The sequence below is a fragment of the Anastrepha obliqua genome, chromosome 3 (genome assembly GCF_027943255.1).
Source record: "Anastrepha obliqua isolate idAnaObli1 chromosome 3, idAnaObli1_1.0, whole genome shotgun sequence".
NCBI classification, from domain to species: Eukaryota; Metazoa; Arthropoda; class Insecta; order Diptera; family Tephritidae; genus Anastrepha; species Anastrepha obliqua.
The window spans coordinates 18769997-18794952 of record NC_072894.1 but is presented as its reverse complement, the minus strand read 5'-3'; the positions used below and the strand labels follow the sequence as shown (position 1 = coordinate 18794952).

Sequence of the window (24956 nt, the reverse complement as noted above, 5' to 3'; positions counted from 1 at the left end):
TGTTAAACTTATTCGACATGCTTTATGTACTAAATCATGCAAATCAACGCGTTGAGTCACATACCGACAATGGTATTCATTTATTTACAGATATAGGTACAGTCTACCTAATAGAAGCTTACCGGCAAAATTACTTGGCGTTCCGTCGGCTTAAAACCGTAGTTTCCTTCATTTGTGGAACAACATCAAGACGCACGCCACAAATAGAAGAAGGAGCTCGCCAATCGGCCAACGCTATACCGAGGTTAAAAACATTGACGACTTCCCCGGACGAGGACCATACACAATACCATTCCAAAGCAAAATCAGAAGACCATTGATTTATTCCTGACAAAGCCGAACATATCGTTGCATGACGTTCAAGCGGTTTTAAGGAAAAGTAGTGTTAATGCATCCAGTGACACGATTCGAGGACGCTTACGCGTAGAAGACCGGAACTCATTGAAAAAACCGCTGCTCTTATCAATTCTTTATCAACATTGAAAAAAGACTTGAATGGGCTAAGGCAAATTCAAAAGAAAATTAGGCAAATGTAATATTGACGGATAAAACTTCCTTTTGGGCGAATAGTTGCATACGTCAGCCGTGGTTTGCTGCTGATAATCGACAACTTCAACGAACTGTTGAGCAACAAAGTCGGCTGATGCCAACCGTATTGAAAATTTTTGGGCAATAGTTAAGGGGGGAGCCTGCTTTATAGGCTTCAAAAAATCGATTTTTTTTTTTTGCATAAATGTCTTCCCAAACTATCCAAGAATGTGTCCTCAAAATTTCAGAAGCAAATTCAAAATATTTTCGGAGTTACAGAAGAAATTGTGAGCAAGCGTCGAGCAGGTATACTCGTACGTGCAGCCGGATCGCTCGAAATGCGATTTCTCGGTTTTTTATTTTTGCGATTTTTCCTGCGGGAAAAATAGGGAAAAAGTTAAACGTCCTATTGAAACGAGATAACATTGATTGTATTCGAAATTAAATTATCTTCTAGTTGAACCTAAAAAACCTTAAGAAAGTTATGATTTATGATAGTTTTTAAACAATCTAAAGTGAATTTGTTTTTCCAAAAAAAATTTTTTTTTTTTAATTAGCGAAAAATTGTTGAATTTGTCACTTCTTGGTTTAACTAGAAGCTAACTATACCAAAATAAAAACTTTTTGGGTTTCTGGTTTCAGATGAAAATTGCGACCTGCATCTTTCCCGCCGCACAACACAAGCACACCCGAGGCGCCTCGGCAAAATGCTTGTACCAGGCATAATATGACATAATATTTGAATGAAAAAAATTGAGAAGACTGTTGAAATATATAACAATAAAACCAGAAAGTTTCGTTTCAATCGAATATTTCTTTCCTTCCGAAAAAAATCCACGAAAAAATCGATTTCTTGAAGCCTCTAAAGCAGGCTCCCCCCTTAAGCAAAGGGGATCAAAATGGACCTATGATAGGTCTAAGTGTGTCATTGCGACAGCCACCACATCCACTTACCTAAGCAAAGGAAAACGAGAATTATAAGACAGACAAATTAGCCAGAGAGGACACTATCACTCGCCTTGGTATGGAGATTGTAGGTATACCCCTCTCAACCTACAAACTGCGTGATACTTTTTCATTCATATATTTTCACTTCAGCCAACACGAGATGGGTTGATAGTCCGACATGTAATGTTACAAAAGGAATTTCCCCAAAATGGAATGTCAGGTGCTCAAAGGCGTTACTTCATCGGACAAGAAAAAACGTCTGTGTGATAGTTGCTTTGATCACAGGCCACTGTCTCTTAGTGCGACATGCTCACAGAGTAAACGTACCGCATTTCGACTATTGCAGAAGACATGCCGCTACGAGGTTTAGACACTTTGGCTAATCGTTCTTGAAATATACTGATGACCTTAGAGATATACATAAGTGTCAGCGCGATCAATATTCAATTCAATTAGTACTTAAAACAAAATAGTTTAACGAGGAATAGCAGATAAACTGCTACTGTGGTATCACAATGGATCGGCAACAGTCGAAGTGAGTTGATTTAGAGAGCGACTGCCACTTCTATCTACCCAACTACCTCCAGAAACAAATGAAAACAAATATCAAAGCAAAAAGTTATCAAGGCAAATTCGGCAGATTTGGAGCCTCCACAGCTGGCGGAGAAATTAACTCAAAGTATGACTCGAGGATGTGAAGACACTAAAGCTAATGGAGGCGACTATAGATTTTACTGAATATATTACGTATAATAAATATTATAAGCCCATACGATGCAGTTTTTTAAAATAGAATTGGTCAAATAGTTTCCAAGTAGACAAACTTAGCCCAGAAAATAAGTCGTAATTTTTAGTTTAACATATTTGCCCTATGGTTTGCTATTGCTTGCCGAAAGGCGACCGATTTAGAAAAAAACTTCTTCTTTATTTGGGTGTTTCATGCACGGAGACTCGACCGTTGGTAGTCTACTCCGAATGGTAGCCACGCATCAACCTATTCGGCTACTGTTACATTTGAGGTAGGTATTAGAAAAAGCCGGCCGCCGTAGCCGAATGGGTTGGTGCGTGATCACCATTCGGAATTCACTGAGAGGTCGTTGGTTCGAATCTCGGTGAAAGCAAAATTAATAAAAAACATTTTTCTAATAGCGGTCGCCCCTCGGCAGGCAATGGCAAACCTTCGAGTGTATTTCTGCCATGAAAAAGCTCCTCATAAAAATATCTGCCGTTCGGAGTCGGCTTGAAACTGTAGGTCCCTCCATTTGTGGAACAACACCAAGACGCACACCACAAATAGGAGGAGGAGCTCGGCCAAACACCTAACAGAAGTGTACGCGCCAATTATTTATTTATTTTTTTATTAGAAAAAGCTGCTTTTTGTCACAGTTTTTAACGTTTATATCATTTATGCGGCATTTAAACTTGTTGCAAAGTCAACCTGATTTGTTGTTGATTTTAAATTAATTTGCTTACCTTCCCCCTATTGCTCCGTAAACATATCGCCCATGTTTATCTTTACTAAAATTTACTTCATATCCCAAATTTAGCCTGTCAACATAAACCAGGCGCCATGCGATACAAATTTATTAACTTTATATTTTATGCCGCAGTGCCTCTGTCGGCAACAAACTTATAATTCTTAAGCACAAAGGCCAAAAACGACTTATTGTGGAGGAGTTGCCAATGTAGCACAGTGCCAACACGCATAGGACATACATACAGCTATGAGCATGAAAATAGCAGTACCCTTAAAAAAATATTTTCATTTATTTTTTTATTATACAAAAGAAAACTTCAATATCAAATATCTACGAACGGTTAAGGGACTTCAGATGTGAGGAATCTGTAATTTATTTAAATAAATCTGGCAACTATGTAACTAACGCTTCTTTATGGGCATCGTTACGTTTTTAGGTGCAGCAGTGAAATATCAGTGCCTTCAGTTTTTTTTAGGTTACACAAGGAATGTAAGTAAAATTCTGCACAGATTTAGATGATATTTTTGATTTATGTATTTTTTTAAATTTTGGTAAGTGTCATGCATATATGTTTCTTATGTTTCGCCTATATTGCATCAAGCGAAACACTGACCGCAGAACAACGAATGCGGATCTCGAATTGAGAGCAGCTGAAAAATCTTACACAAAAATACAAAATATTCTTTTACGCTCGGCAAAAATGATTTCAAATGCAATAAATTTGTGGAAGAGCCCAAGAAAGAGAAGAAAAGCGAAAAACTTCCATGGAAGACGATGGTGCCCCAAAGAGAATTCCATGAAGTCATCCATTCAAATTAAAAAAGAGGTGAACTTGAATGCGTCTGACATGATTGTGCGTAAAAGACTACGGGACGCTGGATTAGCAGCTCGCAGCCTACGAAAAAAAGTCACTCTTGACAACAAAACGTAAGGCAAAATGTTTGGAATTTCCAACGAAATAAGATAACTGGACAGCTGCCATAAGGCGTAATATTTTATGAACTGATGAGTCTAAAATAATTTTGTATGGCGGCACGAGTTCACGGTAATATGCTAGACCTCTACCTGGCACCGAAAATCAGCCACAATACTCTCTAAAACAATTAAAAATTGAGGCTCAAAAATAATGGTAATGGCCACATACAAGTGATGGCATAATAGATGCCAATATTTATGTGGAAATAATGCAGAATGTTTTCTTGCCGTATTGCAAAGAGAAAATGTCAATGAAATGGGTCTACCAGTAGGATAGTAATCCTAAACACACGAGTCGAAAGCCGAAGAATTGGTTTCGTGCAAATAAAATTGAGGTTATGGAGGTACGGTCGCCGTAGCGGAATAGGTTGATGCGTGACTACCATTTGGAAGTACGTAGGTTCAAATCTCCGTGCAAGAAACAGCAAAATAAGGAAAAAGTAGTTTCTAATAGCGATCGCCCCTAGACAAATAATAACAAAACCACCGGGTGTATTTCTGCCATGAAACAGCTCTTCATAAAAACCATTTGCCATTCGGAGTCGGCTTAAAACTGCAAATCCCTCTATTTGTGGAATAACATCAAGATGCACACAAATATGAGGAGCCCTGCTAAACACCCAAAAAGGGTGTAAATTGCAGTTATGGAATGGCGAGCTCAATTGCCCAACAGGAACAACCTTTATATAGGATAAAAACTGTGGGGGAACTTATGGGTGAGGGACGAAATGCCAATAAAATGGCCAAGATTTGGTTTCACGCAAATGAAATTGAGGTTATGGAATGACCAGCTCAGTCCCTGACTTCAATAGTATAGAAAATCTGCGGGGGAACTTAAAAAAAGCTGTACACAAAGCCAAACCGCATAATAATCAACAACTTTGGGAAATTGTTAAAGATGCGTGGCAGAAGATTCCGAAAGAGCCTTGTGAGCGATTGGTGGACTCAATTCCCCGCCGTTGTACTACCTTAATAAAAAATTTGGGAAATTTTATGAAATATTAGTTAGAACTTTTTGTCCGCAAACTTTTCTTTGATATTTTTATAAACTGGGTCGGTTTGCACTACTTATATGACCACTGCTATTTTAATATTATCCCTGAATTTGTTATAAAGTTTTTTTTTTTTTGGTAGAGAATCGATTTAAATATTTGTGTACAGTTAAAGATTAGAATACTTCAAAATAATAATAAAATCCTTCTCAAGGCGCATTCGGTAAAGGTGGTGGCACTAGACCAACAACAATATTTTGTACGTTTGATTGTCAAAGAAAAGTATTGGCCAAGGCGAATTTATTACAGGTGACAGCAAACACATATAAGTAAAACCCTGCATGTATTTGTTGTTGCGTTTGGTGCAAGCATCATGTCAAAATCAGCAAGCAAATGTAAACATACGAATGTAAACATACCAATACATACAAACAAAGCATATCATTTTGACGTAAGCCATCCCTACGGCGAAAAATTCAGCTGGGTGAATGCTGTCACCTTATTAAGTCCACCTTGGTATTGGCATAGTAGAAAACAAAGAATGAATTCGCCTTGTTTCGTTCTGGGCTGACAGCCACAGGGACACAGCGAAAAAAAAAATGAATCAGCTGATTTACCGATACCACCTTTAATAGATTCGCCTTGATCTTTCTAATCACATTGTAGATTAAAAATTTTGGAAAAAAACTAATATTTTTTTGATACTGCTATTTTCGTGTTCGCAACTGTGTGTATGCACTTTGGCCTCAAGGCCTTTTGTGCCCTCCGCTCATCACAGTTCCCCCTCCAAACCAATTTCGCTTACAAAACTTAAGTTAGAGCTGGGTTGCGCTAAGCGTCTATGCCATTGACCGAGATGTCTCAACTTTCTCCGCACTAGAGCGCCGCATTTAAGGAGAAGGTGTGTTGGACTCTTTCTCAAATTTAATGCTGAAGTGATATCATCCCTGAGTAGCTGGGCAAGAAGGAGCTGCAGACTTAAGGTGGACTAAGAGGCTAAAAGAGCAGCTAAAAAATAAACATTTCGCGAAAAAATCAATTAAGACGTGCAGTGAAGTGCTGGAGAAGTGTACTCTTGCCAATCACATTTCATAAGAATCCAACTTTAATTTGAATTTTTTAGACGGCATGAAAAAAAGTTCGCTTTAAATCCTCTTCATTATAAAAGTGCAGTTGAGCATGGCACAGGTGTATAATGGTGTTGGGATGTTTTTCTGGATTTGGCTTTGAATCCCTCTTCATCATCTTCTCCTTCTTCTTGATTTGCGCGACATCCATTTACGCAGTTTTGCCGAGTTTAAAAAAGCGCGCCAGTCGTTTTTTACTCATGCTAACCTTCACCAGTTGGACGTACCAAGTGAAGCCAAGCCCTTACCCACCTGATCTTTCCAACGAAGAGGGGGCGCTTTCCTCTGCTAATATTTTAAGCGTTCCGGTTCTTTATATCCATTCGAACGACATAACCCAGCCAACGTAGGCGCTGGATATTTATTCGTCGTAAAGCTCATACAGCTCACTGTTTCATGGCTTGCGATATGCGCCGTCGCCAACATGCAAAGGTTAAAAAATCTTCCGCAGCATCTTTCAAATAAATATTTCTTTTTTACTTTTAAATAATTTTATTATATTCAGAATAATATTTGGCAGTATAAAAAATGATTATGCCCACAATAGGCACTTGTCCAATATGTTTAGTCCGACACCCTACATTAAAATAAGTAACTTTAAAGCTATTTGTATCATTGCAACGCCACAACCTTTTAAAATCACCACGTTCTCCTTTGTTTCTTAAATGCCTCTCTACAGTAGTCTAGTATCTCTGGGCTTGTTGCCTTTTCTGTTTCCATCAAAAGATATTCAATTTTCAGTAGTTCAAAATTTCCTAAGTCTAGCTTACAATTTTTAAACGCAATTGCCACGCAATATTTCGGATGTAGTAAATGCTCTTCAAAGTACCATTCATTCATAGGTCTATCATTACACTGCAGCGTTGTGCCTGTTAATGGCGGTCCCGCAACAACCAGCTCCCGTGTAGTATCCACAGTAAATGAAATTTTTTGCAAATCAACGGTAATTCCCACGCCTAGTTCTTTCACATACGCCTCCTTTAAACACCAATGACGCATAAAAGCTTGCAATTGCTGGAGCTCATTGTGCTGTGGGTGTCGTATATAACGCCATTCTTTGTCAGAAAACTTGCGCTGCATTATGCGAAAGAATTCCGCCAGATATCTACCACCACTATATTCTATTTTCATAACATCAACACCAACGCCGAATGTGGGTGTTGAAATAGTGTTTTCATTTTCGGCAACATCTGCAGTGGCATCTGTACTATCTTTTTTCGCGTCAACGGACATGCCCGCAAGCACGACGTAATCGCCCTGATGCGATACATTGAAGCTGAGCTTGCTACGGCACTTATTGTGTTTTTGTTGCAGCCAATAAGGTTTTCCACGCACATCTCGCGCAAAGTGCACATCTTTATAATCCAGACCACTTTGCGTACAAACGAATTTTCTCATTAGCAAACGCCCCACCAGTGACGAAAGGAAGTCATCGATGAAAACAAACTTCAAGAGACGGGCGCGTTCCTCTGGTTGAATAACAGCCACTGCCTGCGCTAATTGCGGCAATGTTGGTGACCAGCTGGACAAATCGAAGGCCCAGCGCGTACATTTATATTGCACCATAGCATTGAATATTGAACATTAATTTTTAATATATTTTTTATAATATTTTTAACAAACTACATAAAACATATAACTAAATTTTCTGCTATGAATTGGAACTGTCAAAATGTGAAGCAAGAGTGAACAGAAATTCCGAGAGCGAAGAGTTTGTGCAAGAGAGCAAATGATTAAATTGAGTAGCTACAGTGCTACCAACTGTTGAAAAGCCAACAGAAATGAAATGTAAACATACGGTAAAAGGGGGTAAAATGCGCTAACTTAGGTGCGCAATTTGTTAGTTGAAAATTGTATGATAATTTAAATTTGTAATACAACAATTTAAAAAGTACAACATTTGTGGATATTTAGCATTTCTTTACATTTTTGGTGTCAGTACAGAAAAGAATGTTGCATACTTACATATCTACACAATTTTTTTTTTCTATTATGACACTATTACAGTAAAAGAGCGATGTGTATGGCCAAAGAAGCGTATTTATGTAATACAAATCGAAAAATTAAATTAAATCAAACGATGAATCTCAAAGAAAATATATATTTTTATGTATTACAAAAGGAAAATCTAATCTTTCCATTCACCAAGAAAACAAATGCCTTGTATCCATTCTTTCACACAAGAGACAATTTTTCAATGTTCCTAAATGTATGTATGAATTATTGTAAATATAAGTTGATAATACAGTAGAATTCTACTTATAATGAGCGCACTTATGGTGGAAACTCATTTTCTTCTTCCTATACTATATATAATATTACAAACTCTTTCTTAATTTTTTTATCTACATATATACTACATATTATTATATTATACTAACAATACGTCATCATGCATTAAAATCATTTTACGAAAACCATTTTAATCTGATTCCTTGTGAAGTCTAGTAAAAGTTGATTCCACTGTTAACACACCCCGCGACAAATTTTCTAAAAGTATGGTTCATTGCCTAACAAAAACCATATAAATTCAGTATTAAAATTTTATACAAATTAATTTAAAAGCTTTCCATCCCAATTCCACGACTTTAATTATACTTTTTAGAGTATGCAGTTTCTTTTGTATGCAGTTTTATAGCTTAATGAAGTTTGGTATAATTCTTTAAGGGTTTTTATAATACGTTCACATATAAGTAAATATACTTTTTCGTGCTTAACTCAAAATCCGTAATTAAAAGGCGACATTACCCATATAAAATTTCTCTCCCGAAAGCTGAGATTATAAAATAATCCTAGATTATTTCCACAGTTTTTTAAATACAACCCTGTGTTATCGATAATTAACGTTCTCTGATAATTATTTCTACGAATGTAAAGAGAAACGTCAAAGTAAAAACTAAAGTAAATGGATGCCATAAATCCATTAAGCTAAATACACACCAGGCAACCGTTGCAGCAACTCGGCCATGTTGAAGCAACCGTTGCCTCGTGTGTAGCTGTGTTGCCAAATGATTTTCGTGTTGCTGCAACCGTTGCCTGAAATATCAAATAAATTTGATTTTTGGGATAGGTTGCTGCAACCGTTGCTTCGTGTGTGTCATTGTTTACTGCTTTTACTCGTTCAGTTCGTTGAACACAAGCAAAGAAGAAGGTTCGTGCGGAGTAAAATAAAGTGAAAAAGGAAAAAATGGCAATTGAAAATAATGAAAATTATGTTAATTTTATTAACGAATATAAAAATTTGAGAGAGCTGTGGGATATAAGTAGTGAAAAATATAAAAATAAAAATTTTAGAAAAAAGCATACGAACAATTAAAAAATGAATACAATAAAATTGATAAAAATTTCAAGTCCGCAAAAGCGTTCCCTGTTGCAAGATACCGCAAAGTTATTGCCAGTCTAATTTCTGCTGATATTGCCTCTCTCATTATGGTATCTTGTTTCGTTATTTTGGCCTTTACGAAGTCCAACAATTTTCTAAACAGGGCTTCGTCCATCCTCATGTATCTTTTATATTCCGCTGGCTCATTTTCCTTCAGTTCTTTCAGCAGCCTCTCGTTCGAAAATTCGATTTTTTTAAAAGCCAATTTTTGGACCAGATTTTTTTTCTCTTCTTTTGTTGCATCTCTTCTTCCTCATTTTCGTACAAAAGTTCGTCAATTATAATAAGAGAAGTAATTTTACGCATTTCGTCGATCATTTAAAAAATTTAATTTTACGTATCTTCCGCTTGTACCTTTCCTGCACCACAGTTATACACAACACTGAGATTGAAGCAACGGTTGCAACGTGTTTCTTAAACAAAGGCAACACGTTGCTGCAACCGTTGCTTCAACGGTTGCCTGGTGTGTATTTAGCTTTAAGATTAGCTTGTTTATAGTGTTTTTCGATAGTTTTATCGACTGTGAGTGTAACAGTATCATCTGCAAATATTGCAGTTACTTGCAGGTTTGAATTCGCTAAAAAAACTTTATTTTTTCTAATTTTTCAAAAGCAAATTTTTTTATTTGTATTAAAGCCTGTGGAATCGGAATGAAAAGTTTGTTGATGTTATATGGCTTTTGTTAGATAACGAGCCTATATTTTTATAAAAGGAATAATGAACATTGAAAAAAAATATAGGTACATATATATACAGTTAGTAACAGAAGTAAGTATACACCGGATACGTTTTCAATTTTCCCCCAATCGATTCCTTCAAACAACCTAAGTTATAACAAAATTGTGTTTTATTTACATGAATGAAATACAAAAATCATATTTAATCCAAATAATGGCAAAATTTTAAAACGGAACAAAATTATAGCTTTTTATATTAAGGCAGTAGTCTGCTTTAGAAGCCGAAAAAAAGCGTTTTTTTAGCAATTTTTTTTGAAAGGGAAGGAAATGATTGCGGTAAACGGAATTTTAAGACGATAGTGTACTATATTTAAGGTTTAAAAAACAATATTTATTTTTAAAAAATATTGAAATTTTTTAAAGTTGTAAGTATTTTTCTGGAGCGCCTGGAGTCTGCACTTGTAAATCGGTGCCGGTGATGGAGGTCGTGCGATGCATCTGAAACAGTCGAACCAAATTTTTTTTTAATTTTTATAAGTTTCTTTTCTTTATGAACTAAAAAAATACCGAAGAAGTTATAAAATTACAAATTTTTTCGAAGTTTGAAAAAAAAATTCACTTTTTTAAGAAAAAAAATTGACTTTAAGTTGCAAAACAAGTAGTTTAAATAATACTTTTGTCCAACTTTTTTAGTTCAAATAGAAGATAATTTAATACTGAAGCTAGATCACTTTGGTTTTTTTCGATCGGACATATATTCTTTTTGCTATCGCCGGCACCGTTTTCTAACACTTGTGAAAATGAAAACTCGAGAAAACGCGCTTTAAAGTTCTGCCTGAGCATTCGCACCTGCTCGACGCTCGGCCACCAAAACTGCTCTAGCTTCGAAAATATGTCGAATTGGCCTCTGGAATTTTAAAGACATATTCTTGGATAGTTTTGGAAGAGATTTAAAACAAAACAAAAAAATCGATTTTTTGAAGCCTGTAAAGCAGACTACTGCCTTAAACTTTATAAAAATTCATGTCTCAAAAGTAAGTAAACAGTTCATCATATTATTAATTTGTGAAATCAGAAACATATTTAAAATCAAATCCTAGTATTTGGTAGGATAACCATTAGACTTTACAATCGCTTTAAGTCGTGATGGCATTGATTTCACCAAGTTTTCAGTTACAGCTGGTGGTATATTATTCCATTCCTCTTGAAGGACGTTTTTCAGTTGTTCCTTATTTCTAATCGGATGTTCACGTATTTGCCGCTTTAAATGTTCGATTGGGTTGGTATCCGGGGACTGTGGCGGTGTTTTCGCACATTGTATAACAGCCACTCTCGTACAATGTTGGATGTGTGCTTGGGGTCATTGTCCTGCTGGAAGATAGACGTTGCTATGAGGCCCAATTTCGTAGCGCTTTCTTTTAAAATATTTTTCAAAATATTTAAGTATCGGCCCATAATATTTTCGATAAAGACCAAGTTTCCAACCCCGTTCGCAGCCCTACATCCCCAAACCATCACATAGCCCCTCCATGCTTCACAGTGCCGGTCATATTGTTTGGATCCAATTCCGCGTTAACTTTTCTCCAAACTTTTTCACGGCCATCAAATCCACAGATACTGAACTTACACTCATCAGAAAATATGACTTGGTTCCAAAACGTTTGGTCATATTTTTCATGATCTTTTGCGAATGAAATCCGTTTACTTCGATTGACACTACTCACGAAGGGCTTTTTCCTAACACTGCGCCCATGTTAACCAGCACTATGCAAAACCCGGCGAATAGTTTGGGTGCTAAATTGTTTTCCAGTCTCATTTTCAACTTCAGATTTCAAATTAGGGGCACTTATTTTGGGGTTTGTCCTGATTATCCGTACGACTAAGCTTTTTTCTCTGGGACTTAAGAGCGGCGGACGCCCACAACGCTCTTTATTAGTGGTGCTTCCCGCACTTTTATCTTTATTCACAATCTTTTTCTCGCAATGATTTATGTTCCTTGTGATATTTTATAATCAGTTTTTTTAAATCATCAGAAAGTTCTTTTCCTCTTGGTGCCATTACTAAAAATGTCGCAAAACTTAATACAAAACGTACTTCCCTAAATTTTTATACTCACTTTAATTATTTCCTTTTAGTAGCTTTAACTTTTTTAATCAATACGTAAAAATAAATGTTATACTAACTGAACAATCGTTTGCTGTACACTAACTTTTTTGACATAAATTTCGCTGGCATCAAAGGCAAAGCAAAGCGTGGATAACGGTACCTAAAATTTACAGCAAAATTAAGGCGCATATGAAAGCATATCCCAGTACACAATTACCATGTGTAAAAAATTTTGATTACATATTAAGGAAAGCGTTAGCGTCAAAAAATTCCATAAATCAGACTCCTGTATACTTATTTATGTTACTAACTGTATATGTATGTACATATTGGTGTGTCATCATTTGTCGCGGACTATATGTACATATCCGTAAAATAGTGTAATTGTAACAACTATTCGTAAATAATAAATCGACACAATAGTTAGAGAGGTGTCTGATAGTTATATCTAAGATAAGAAAATACGTTTTTTCAAATACCGAAATCACATCATACAATATTTTCACACTTACCATTGAGGCGAGCCTTCTCGGGTCCACGGTCGTTCAATGATGAAGTGGCCGTTAACACGGCATGTTCCATAAGCGGCTGATTGCAATCGTAATCAGAGAAGTAGTCACTGTAGGAATCTGGAAGTAGGAGTAGAGATAAAATAGACATAAATATATTTACATACAAGAAGTGTTCGTATACACATATAAACAAGATATTGCCATGTGATGTTCACCTAGACAGGGCTAGTGCCATGTTGTTGTTGTTTTTGTAATAGCATAAACATTCCCCATAAACGCCGGGGAATGCTGCTTAAGTGACAGCCCTTGGCCGGATATATCATAAATCCGGGTCGTTCCGGTAACGTAGACTTCCGACTGCCGTGGAAGTATTTGTTTGCTTTTTGTCGTCCCTGCGAAGACCTATTTAAGTATATTGAAATCTTTTTCGGCACGGTTGCCAGATCGTGTAATTAACTTTGCATTCTGTTGTTGTTGTTGTTTTAACAGCATAGGTAGCCCTGTCAGTGTAGGTATATCATCGGTCGTCTTCGTCTAGCTCATCTAAGGGTAGGCCCAGGAAACATGCTGTTTCGACAGGTTGGGTCCAGAGGGAGAGGGGGGTTAGATGAGTCGGTTTGAGGGGGCATGTGAAGAGGTGGTTAGTGTCGTGCGGGGTACCTTCACATGCCGGACATGTGTTTGGTATGTCGGTGTCGATTCTGGATATGTAGGAGTTTAACCTGCTACAGTATCCAGAACGTAGTTGTGCCAGTGTTACACGAGTCTCACGGGGAAGCTGGAGCTCTTCATCTGCGATAGGTGGTGGTTGGACTCCGGTTACGGCATTCACAGGACGGGAGTTCAAGAAGGTGGTAACGATCTCCCGGTGAATGTCGTTTATAGACTGTCTAAATACTGTCCGGTCCAGTAGGTTACATTCAGTCTTGTCCTGGATATCGCCAGCGTAGTCAAGGAGGTGTCTCCTGACGTGCCTGGGAGGCGGCTCGGGCTCAAGCAGGTGTCTGCAGGGATGAGACCTACGGTAACATCCGAGCAGGAACTGCTTGCTGAGCAATTTGTTGTGCTCCGCAACTGGGAGCATTTGTGCCTCGTTATGAAGGTGTTGGATAGGTGACATCAGGAGGCACCCGGTCGCTGTCCGAATGGCGGTATTTTGACAGGTCTGTAGCTTAGTCCACTGCGAATCACTAGTTCCAGGCGACCAGACAGGCGCAGCATAGTTGAGAACCGGCCGGCCAATTGCCTTAAATGTCGAAAGCAACAATTCTTTGTCTTTGCCCCAGCGATTTGAGGACCTTGTTGCGATTTTGGACTTTAGTGGCAATTGCGGTTGTATGCGCAGAGAAGGAGAGCAAGCTGTCAAAGGTTACACCCAAAATTTTGGGGTTATTCACAGTCGGAATTGGTGTGTCGTCGACTTTTACCTTAAGGGACAGCTTGACCTCCTTTGTCCAGGTGGTGAAAAGGGTCGCCGTGGACTTGGTGGGGGAAAGTTGGAGATTCCTCGCAGTGAAAAAGCGAGAAAGGTCGGTGAGCCTTGTCTAGTGAAACCCTTGCATTCTGTATTCTGCTTCAGTTGAAAACGGAGCGTGAAGAATTTTCGCATATTTCACTGGAAAATTTAAGATTTTCGCTTAGGGGTTTGTCGCGTCATTTAACAAAAATACTTGCGCACACGTGAAATACACGTCATTGCTCTTGTACAAGTCAGTAAACATTTCATTTTCACAAGTAAACAGGATCAGGAACACTGAACAATGTTTTTCGCAAAACACAAAAAGAATGCAACATTACGTATAAGCATAACGCTCGACCTCCTGTGCCCGCTTTTTGCCGTTTCGTGACGTGATGGGAGTCAAACATACTTAAATACAAACAAACTGTGAGGAATTTTCATGCTCACGCTCACTCCCCACATACATATCATGATAATCAACACCAACTAAAACCTCTAACCTGACAAGCCACCCCTTTTCAACAGCCCAGATACTTTGTTCACCGCCATTACTTTATGTTTCGTTTGTTTTGCTTGCATGCCATCTCATCCTGGCTAAGCACCACCACTCAAGTGTGCCCAACACAAAAGAAAGTGCAACAATTGTTGGGTGTCTTAAATGCGCGCCGATAAGCATTTCAAATATTATATATAGTATTGTTAAAAAAAAATATTGCAGTGCAAGCGATAACATCTCGTGGGTGCCAAAGACTATTTGCTTTAGCCATCCTTTTTTAATTAAATGTTAGTACTAAATACTCTCTTAGCTTATGACTTACAATTGATGGGATTGCCCGCGATTGCAGGTGTTGTTGGTGTTCTTCTGCTTTCGGCAGTCAAATCTCTCTCTCGCTACTGCAGTGTTGCCTAGCTTTGGATATAAAAACGCACTAAAATGCCCATTCAAAGAAAATAACCCAACAAATTTTTATTGAATCACTTAAAAAATTTGTATGCGTGACAAATTGTCTTTAAAATGTGCGTTTTCTTAAATAAATGTGTTACGCTTATGTATAATTTAATTTATGAGTTTTTTTTTTAAGCGAGACTCTTTTGTTAAGGGAACGACTTTTTTGCTATATTTGAAGTTATGTAACTAGATAAGGTACTCTTTTTGTAAAAATGTCAGTATGGTTTCTTTAGTATTTTCTGGTATTTTCTTGTTTATTTTTACAATGAATATAACTCTTAATGTCCTATGTCTCACTAAGGATTGATGACCGGAAGAAACGATTACACCTCTATGGTTTTAATTCGCATTCAATAAATTCAAAGGCTTTTTAAAATGTGTAAAAAGGTTTTCAATCTTAAGAAGAGTCGAGAGAGGGGCATTTCATATTTTTGCATAACCTTAAATGGAGCCAAAAATTAAATTTGCACTTTCAAATTATCAAATATTTTCATTAGCACCAAAATCTTCTCAGAGTGACCCTTTTTAACCTTTTTTTTGTTTAATAATATAGTTTGTTTTTTAACTTAAAGTTTCGGTAGCTTTAAATTAAAAAAAAGAAACAAACACGAAACTTAAAAATTTTTACATTTTGGGTATAAAAAAGCACTAAATTTATTGCGAAGAGCAAATGGTTGGCAATACTGCACAACTCAGCAAACGTGACGTCACGTACGCTCTGATGGGCGCAATCTTCTTTCTATCATTCTTGGGTATATTAGGTATGTTCGTGTAAAAATTATCCAGTAACTTAATTTCCGAGAATGCTCTCGCAAAGAGACAAATATAAAAAAACAGTACATGAACGCAAAACCAGTAACAATTTGCAAGTTTGACGGACAGCTGATTAAATTGTTGGCAGCAAAAAAGACAAAAATTTTAAAATTTTGCACTTGAGTTACCTCGTATTAAATTAAAAACAAAACAAAAAAATGAAGCAAATAAAATGCAAATAACGAGCTTCGGAATGACATGATTTCATTTTGTCTACAATCATTTCTTTCATTCCACCATCGCTGTCAGATGAAGAACATTCCATTAGCAATTGCAATTCGCAAATTTAATTTCATGTTTATTTTTACTTTAAGTTAGGTTAGCCTGATTGGCATTAAGCATAGACCTTTTGCTTCCTAGCGATACCAGATGGAGACCGACATACCGACCTCTATGAATACTGAAAGTAGACATTATGTAGGATATCAACGCTTTCGGCGAATCTAAGCAGAGCTGGGAGTTCTGCTTTTGAGACGTCCTCCAGACCCTCGAACAGTGGGGCTCCCAGACATTTTAAACGCGTTTTTAATAATGCCGGACAAACGCACAGAAGTTGTTCTGAAATTTCCCCAACATTCTCTCTGCTTTTCCTGCATTTGTCCGTGCTAGCAATCTCTATTTTGTGAGCATATGTGGCCAACATATAATATTATGACCTGTCAGCATACCAATAATACTGGGTTGCCCATATTCGACGGACCCATGTGTATTTTTTTTTAAATCAAAGAAAAACACAATTTTTTTGATGTTGACGATATAATGTTGTTGTTGTAACAGCATAAACATTCCCCATACTTACATACGGGGAATGCTGCTGGAGTGACAGTCCTTGACCGGATATAAATCCGGGTCGTTTCGGTAACGTAGAACCGACTGTCGTGGAAACGGTATAATCATTTTATTTGGTTCAAGTAGATTTTTGATATCTCTCAAATGGCCGCCTTGAGCTTCTATGGCGTATTGTGCCCGTTTTGCAGCATTTTCCATAGTTTTAGCTAACATTTCGACTGGAATAGCGGCTATTTCCTCACGGATGTTGTTCTTGAGCTATTCTATGGTCTTTAGCTTATTAATATAAACCTTTGATTTTAAATATCCCTCAAGAAGAAGTCAGGTGGCGTTAAATCGGGCGAGTGCGGTGGCCAGTCAAAATCGCTATTTTTCGACAGCAAACGACGAGGATTCAATTTCTTCAAAACATCGATTGTGGTGCGAGCTGTGTGTGGTGGAGCGCAGTCTTGTTGAAACCAGAACTGCCTCATACGCTTTCGATGAATAATTGGCATCACAATTTTCTTCTTTTCACAATTGACTTCTTTTGTTAAATGTAAATTTCAACAATTTGGGAGCGCTCGCGTGGCGTATACTGTTCCATGCCAAAAATCAGCTTGGACTGACGCTTTCAACGCGGTATGACATTAAGCGATCTGACGTCTCTGTCAAAAGATACAGGGCTGCCAGATGAGTCCGTCGAATGTGGGCAACCCTGTAGCTCTGCAGTCCTTTCGTGAGAGCGCAAGCACGAATTGAGTCAGTTTTTTGCACTTTGTTCTACACATGACTTTTACTGTTTTGCATGTGGTCAGATTAGTCCACCTAGCTTCCACTCGCTTTTTCAGGTAGTCGTCCATTTCGTTGTATACTGTATTAAGCGGTTTTTGTTATTTTTACTTTGCGATCAGCTGTTTTTCTCGCTTGCATATGCGTACAAGTAAAAATTTATCAAGTAAAAACTTGCAACTTCCCCTCAAAATAAAATCTCATTTTGCTCTCTCACTTTCCCCTACTTTGCAAGTTTTTTGGGTACATGAACAGCAAAAAGTGATAATTTGTAACAATTGTTCCGAACTATTTGCTTCATGAATCGACCTATTATATAATATTTTATATATGATAAGTTTTACAAGGTGTTTGGACCCAGTTACTCCCTCTTCAATTTGTAGCGTGCGGCGGAAGACTACGGCAGCAAACAATATGTATGTATGTATGTGGTGAACTTTTTTTTACAAAATTTAAGAATTTGATACAAAATTAATGGTATTTATGCCTAAAAAATAAATTAAATTTGTATATCCTACATACCTACGTTATATAATTAATTGGTACATCGCTTTGGGACTATGTGTATACATATGTATGTACCTACATGAAAGTATACTATACATACGTATGCACGTAAATAGTACACAAAAATAGCTTTCCAACAATATTACAAAAAATTTATATTATCCGTATACATATTTATGTATGTGCATATATATGCAGTAAAGTAATATTTTTCCTCACAAACTAATAAAAATATATAAAAATTGGAGATTATAATTTTTACATTAAATATTACGAGCTGGCCTCATTTATACATACATATATCAACATAAGCACTCTTGTCAGCAGGTGAGGAAATATTTTGTTTGTGCAGTTCCAATCAAATTCTCGAAACGTCATGAAAGAAATGGGAGCACATTTTCGTCCGCTGGCATAAAAGCGCGAATAAATCTAAATCTAAATTTATTACAATATATTTGGAATTAGGCGGAATGTGAAACTACACTTGCAAACATCTTGTAGCTTTGAAGCTTTGCCGCATGTAAACATACAGTCTGGAAATGGGGCATTTACATATGTTTTTTGTTTCGTCAATAAATCTCTGCAGCACGCCGAATTGGTGTTGCCTAGGGGTTCACATTGGTTGTTTAATCGACATAACTAGTAGCTACTCAATACAAATTTATTTGCCACAGTACCATAGGAACATGTCTGGAATGCTAAGAGTCCCTAATGCTTGCTTATTCATTTGTATAAATGTGGGTTTACACAGTTACTACCAACATCAATTCAAGTGTTTAGCACGCAGATGAACTTTTGACCGAAATATTTCGCATGCGCATTAGTTCTTCCGCCAGCGTAAAATAAAATTCCAGTCATGCCGATTTGCTCTTGTTAAAAGATATATAACCAACTATGGCAACTTGGACATTTAGCTAAAACTATTATTACATTTTGAGAATTATCGGTAATTATCCAGTTTGTGGTTATTTAGTTAATTGTTATTTGGTTGGTTTTTCGTGAGGCACTCAAGCATTGTATACATATTTACTAACAGTAGATTTCAATAACTTAAATTTTTTTGGTAAAAAAAAGCGAATTTCCTTACATCTATTTAGTGAGCAATAATAAAAGTGTTATAACTTTTGAACGGTGCAAAAAACATCATTTCGCTCCTTAAGGGGGGAAGCTGGTCTAGAATTTTGAAAAAATCGAAAAATTTTTTTTTGTCTTAAAAGGTGCTTTAGGGTCTTAGAAATAATATACCAAATGAGGGATGCCAGCAAAAATGTCTAAATGCCCAAATTTTTCATTCGACGGCAGTGCCTCGCAGGTATGCCCCGAACGCTATTTACAACTTTAAACGCGTTTTTCTCGAAATCACTTTTTTTAAACTGGCCGAAGACATAACTCGAACAAATCTTTACCGATTCTTACGAAATTTTGACAATACATTCGAAATACCTTTCTCCGGAGACGTACATACGTAGGATTTTTTATTTATATTACATAGTTTTTTTTTTTAATCAACAATTTTATGTCGTTCTTTATAGTGAAAATTGTAACTTTTTGTTCAAACGTGCACCATTTCCGAAAAAACAAAATATCGAAAAAATCCTACGTACGTCTCTTTCTGTTGTTATATAGAAACTAAAAAAATTTTATTTTTTGATCCAGGACAAAAATTAAGGAGTTTACGTCTTCGGACCCACTAGAAAAAAAGGCGCCTTAGGAGAACTGCTGGACAGCGGCCATTTTGAAATTAATTCAGACGAAAAATTTTGTATTTGTACCATGAAAGCTATATTATTAAACCTATTTCACAGATTTTCGATTGATTTCTTTGTTGAGTCAAAATAAATTCATAAAATATGCCCATTTTTTGCGCTCTAGACCAGCTTCCCCCCTTAAGATTATTAATACTGAGTTGTTGTTGTAGCAGCATAAACATTCGCCGTGCATATACGAGGAATGCTGCTGAAGTGACAGTCCTTGGCCGGATATAAATCCGGGTCGTTCCGGGTACGTAGAACCGACTGTCGTGGAAACAAATACTGAATTAATAGCATCTCTTGGTAACCCCCTCGACTATTTGTTTTTAACTTTTACTCTAGATAATTACCGAGATATCTAGGTACCTACTATATGTATATATATTGTCGAATTAATTAGTATGAATCACAGAACATCATTAATTACTTCATGAGAAATGAAGCTGTCAAGCAATGTTATCGGTCAAAGTCGCGAGAAAATTATTGAACACTGGTATCACTGTTTCTAAACCATTGTTTTTTCTATGAGTAATTGAGATTTGGGTGTTACTTTTGCGCTCTGTTTTGGCTACGTGCTTCGTAAGCACTCTTCATGGCTATCTCACGTTGGAGCAAGCAAGCTCGGCTTTCGTACACTCTTAAAGCTGATCATGCAAAATTGAGCGTGGAAAGTTCGTTTGTTACCAACAAGCATTGTGAGCGTAAATAGCCATCAATTGCAATTAACCAAAGCAAGAGCATCGAATGATGAGACATCGCCATTACGATCTCAATTTGAAGTCACACCCAAAAAAAATTCTATAATTATTAGCGTTGTGCTTTTTCAAAACATGAAATTCACTTCCAAAACTGCTGAATCGAAATATTAAAGAAGAGAATTAGAATTTCTTGGTTTATAATTACCTGCAGATACATTCCGTATGGTTGAGCTGATAAGAAAAAATCCACAGCATAGTAGAGCTGTCGCCAATCCAGGAGCATTCATTTTGGTTTAATATAAATTTAGAATTCGGTTTCAATAAGTTAAAAACACCATTAGTACACTTATAAACGCTTAAATATATATTTGCACTTGCTAGGCGTCCACCATAAACCTCAGCCCTATGAATATTTTGGTTGGTTGGCAGTGAATTTTTGCGTTTGCTGACCAACGAAACGCTAGTTCAGCACACCAATGCTACTTGCAACACACGCGCAACAACGACTTCCAGGTGTTTTTCACACCGCGAAAGTATTCGAAAAGAAAAATATTTTCTTTTAGTTTAAGAAATGCACTCCTAAAATATTTAAAGAATTTTCCTCTGCACAGGCAAGTGCAATAAATAAAAACACTATTGTCACACCGCCGTAAGCCAATGCGGTTCTTCACTTCCTTACGTTCGAGTCGAATTTGAAGGCAAGAGCTAAAGAGTATATTTGTTAACTCTTTTGATTAATTTAACAATCCAATAAGAAGTTTTGGGAGAAATGAGAGATGAGAATGTTACATTTTGAGGGTTGGCGGCATTGTAACACAGGGTTGCGTCAATTTGTAGCCAATTCGTTTAAACGGGTTTTCAATGAAGTTTAATTCAATTGATTTTCACAGATCCATAGATATTTGTGTGTTATTTAATTTAGCACTTTTATACATTTTATTTTTAACTCAACTGGGAATCGACACTGATTATAAGTTATCGCGTAGACTTCGTTTGTATAGTATCAAAAGTCATAGCAATTAAGCAATATTTGTAGTGTGACAGACGATTGTTACGCCGACTAATGAACAGCTGATTTGTTTATTGGATAATTTTGTCAGTAAAAGTTGCACCGCATGTATCAAATATGGGTATTAGCTTAACTGAGTCTAAAAAAATATTATTTATTTAAAACAATCTTAAATTACAATATCACAAACATCTTCGAAGTATTAAAACAAGTAAAGTAATTTCGAACGTGTTAGTGCAAACCAGTGATGGTAAATGTAGGGAAAATTCCCTATATGTAGGGATTTTTGTCGAAAAATGTGGGTGTAGGGAAAAGAGGGACAGATTTTTTTAAATTCTGTAAATGTAGGGAATTTTCAAGAAGGACAAAAAAAATTTTAAAATAGTGGGGTAAAATTAAAAAAGTGCATTTAAAATAAAAATCTGCGGTAAGATTTCATGCCAGACTTCTTTTCCTTATGGCAGCATACTTTTAAAAGCGTTAAACATTGCCTGTTTTTTTCTTCGTTAACGCTAGCACGATTTTTTCTTTGCGCGAAAATTGTTAGTTGTCCTACGTTTTCTGGTGCTTTTCACTTTTGAAGTAAGTTTGCAATTATTTTAGTTTTAGCTTTTTTATATTTAAAATGCATATATTTTACAGAAATGAGCTCCTCCTCTTCGACTGACTCTTCGGAGGAACACCAGGAAAAACAATGCAAGTATCGGAAACAAAAATTCAATAACAAGAGGCTTGACGGCGAAATTTTAGTGGCTAGTTTGAAGCTCTGGCTAACGATCCATTCAAATGCAAATGCTTTGCGTGCAACAAAGTTTTGAGCTGTGGCAAGTCTGATTTACCGAAGTATGCCGAAACAAAAATGCACCATAAAATATGAAGGCAATTAAAAAGACATCTGAAATAAAGTGAGTAAACCAAATAGTTCCAGAAATTTCGAAATAAGACTTAGCATGTCCTTCGCTGAGCATAATGTTGCGCTGCAAGTGGTGGACCATTTAATCCCACTCTTAAAAGAAATCGTGCCCGATTCTGAAATAATAAAAACTCTGAGCTCGAAAGAAAGAAGTGCACCAGCATAATAAAAAATGAATTGGCAAAAGAGGAAAAAAAAAACAATTTAGTTAAAAGAATTAAAAGTACACAAATTTTCCATAATGATCGATGAGAGACATCGAACTCAATAAGCATATGTGTCTTATGGTGAAATTTTTCGACGAGGAAAGCGAGCGGCTTGTGGTTAAGCTGCTGGATCTAATTCCAATAGGAACTGATTGCACTGCAGAAGCTCTGTACGGAATTTACAAAAATTTTAAGCAAACAATTCAATTTTGACGTTGCAATTGCCTCATTACAGTGTAAAGACAGGAGAAAAAATGTAGGGAATTTCGTAGGGAAAATTTGTTGTAAGCGTAGGGAAAAGTAGGGAATTTTTTTGGGCTGTGTAGGGATTTTTCAAAAAACCAATTATCATCACTGGTGCAAACTAGCATGTAGCGGTGATTCAACTTCCACCGTCAGGGATCGCATCAACGCCGCGAACAAAGCGTGTTACGCCCACTTTAACTTGTTCAAGTCCCGACTTTTGTCTAAAGCTACAAAGTTCACTATGTACAAGACCCTTATTCGACCAATCCTAACATATGGTTGTGAGGTATGGACTCTTAAGGTTGATGATTGTGCTTAGATTGCTCGCATGGAAAGAAAAATTTTAAGAAAGATCTTTGGCCCAATTGGAATGGAGGATGGTATCTATAGCATCCGATTGAACTCTGAACTGAACGATCTAACTCAGAACGAGACAGCTGTGCGTTTTGTTAAAGCGCAGCGCATAAGATGGCTGGGTCATGTGATCCGTATGCCTGTTGACTGTACCGTGAAGAAAGCCTTGACAGGAAAGCTAATGGGCGTCAAGGCCAAAGGCAGACCGAGGAAACGTTGGATAGACGCAGTGGAACACGATCTTAAGAAGCTGGGAATACGTAACTACGAAGCAACAGCTCAAGATAGACCGCTTTGGAGGAACATTTTGAAGGAAGCTTTGACGCACCCCGCGTTGTAACGCTATGAAAGCAGAAGAAGTGCAAACTAGCATTGCATCCAGCCTTACTTGCACTTCCTTTTAAAAGTTTCATTTTTTTCATTCACATTTCGGCAATGTTGCCAACGAAAATTCCCATAATCCCATTCCCATAATTGTCAATCTGCCTTAGTTATACTTAAACTTGAGATTATTCCGAATTATGTCGTTAATCGCGATTAAAGCCACCGTTTGTCTAGACCATAGGAGAGCAAATAACAGATCTTATACGAAAAGTTGTCAAAACGATTGTGCAACAGCTCGTTATCTCTTTTGTTTCCTTTGCAACGCAGAAAGTTGGTGTAATTCTTAGCGCACAAATGTTGTCTCTCGAATTCAACCAAGTTGGCAGCTTTCTTCTAATAATTAATGTTATTGCTGCTGTAACAGCATAAACCAGGCGGCATAAATTTTCCAGAATTCCACTGAAGTGACAATGCTTAACGGGTTAGGTTAGGTTAGGTTAGTATGGTTGCCCAGGGAGTGGGCACACTTGGACGAAGAGAGATTCGTCCTTTGTGATACCATTTTCAAGGAGGTGAGGAGAGGGGAAGGACCGATGAGGTGCAGGGAGAGGGCGGGGAGAGGTGGTGATGGGAAGCTTAGGAGCATGCGGATTATGAACGATGACTATGTTTGCGTCAACCGCTTAATGCTGCTGATGAAACTCATCAGATTTTTAATGACAGCGCCAGCTATCTCAGCAGGCGTGGCAAAGAAGTACGAGCCAAGATGCCTGAATCTTAGCCCCGCCAGGGCAGGGCAGCTAAGGAGAAGGTGCTGAGATGATTCCACCTCATCCTCCATACATCCAGCACAGAAAGGACTCGAGGTGATTCCAAGTCTCACAGCATGCATTCCTCGCGCATTGTGTCCTGTGAGAGAACCCACTAGATTGGAGAGCTGATATTTTGTCAGCTTCAGAAGCTCACCCGAGCGCCTTCGGTCCACACGTGGCCAGAAGGATTTCGCGACTTTGCACGTTTGTGCATTTTCCCAGCGCTCGCTGAGTTTGCGCGATGCCCATCTTTCCAGGAGCAGACCGCAGGTAGTCAGGGGGATTCCAATTTTCTCCCTCCGCGGGGAAATCACCTCACATGTCCCTTGTCTAGCCAGCTCATCGGCCTCACAGTTTCCCGCAATGTCGCTGTGACCGGGAACCCAGATGAGGCTGATGTCAAAGAATTTGGACGCAGTCGAAAGTGAGGTCAAGCATTCCTTGACCAATTCCGAATGTACCGTCATAGACCCGAGGGCCCTTATTGCCGCTTGGCTATCGGAGTAAATATTTACCTTCTTGACTGTTAGTACACATTTGAGCAGCCAATCAGCTGCCTCCTTGATTGCGGCTACCTCTGCCTGGAACACACTGCAGTGGTCCGGTAACCTGAATTTTAGTCTGATGGGG

The 24956-nt window shown here is 37.5% G+C and overlaps 2 protein-coding genes across 3 annotated transcripts in view; both read right to left on the bottom strand.

Annotated features, from left to right (window-relative positions):
* The window catches only part of LOC129240361 (neurexin-4), a 44666-nt gene extending 23529 nt beyond the window's left edge, over positions 1–21137 (bottom strand). For both annotated transcript variants that reach the window (XM_054876118.1, XM_054876119.1), the window contains exons 1-2: positions 20668–21137; positions 12726–12842 (exon numbers count right to left, since the gene is read on the bottom strand). In XM_054876118.1, coding sequence (XP_054732093.1) covers positions 12726–12842; positions 20668–20749 — 199 coding nt within the window. In that variant the 5' untranslated portion in view covers positions 20750–21137. The remainder of the gene's footprint in view (positions 1–12725; positions 12843–20667) is intronic.
* Positions 6533–7694, bottom strand: LOC129240363 (L-aminoadipate-semialdehyde dehydrogenase-phosphopantetheinyl transferase). Its single transcript, XM_054876120.1, has one exon. The coding sequence runs from the start codon at positions 7612–7614 to the stop codon at positions 6688–6690; it is 927 nt and encodes a 308-aa protein (XP_054732095.1). The 5' UTR covers positions 7615–7694; the 3' UTR covers positions 6533–6687.
* Positions 21138–24956: the final 3819 nt, after the last annotated feature.

Excerpts from the sequence above, each read along its gene's own strand:
- LOC129240363 (XM_054876120.1), bottom strand. The coding sequence starts at position 7,614 with ATGGTGCAATATAAATGTACGCGCTGGGCCTTCGATTTGTCCAGCTGG.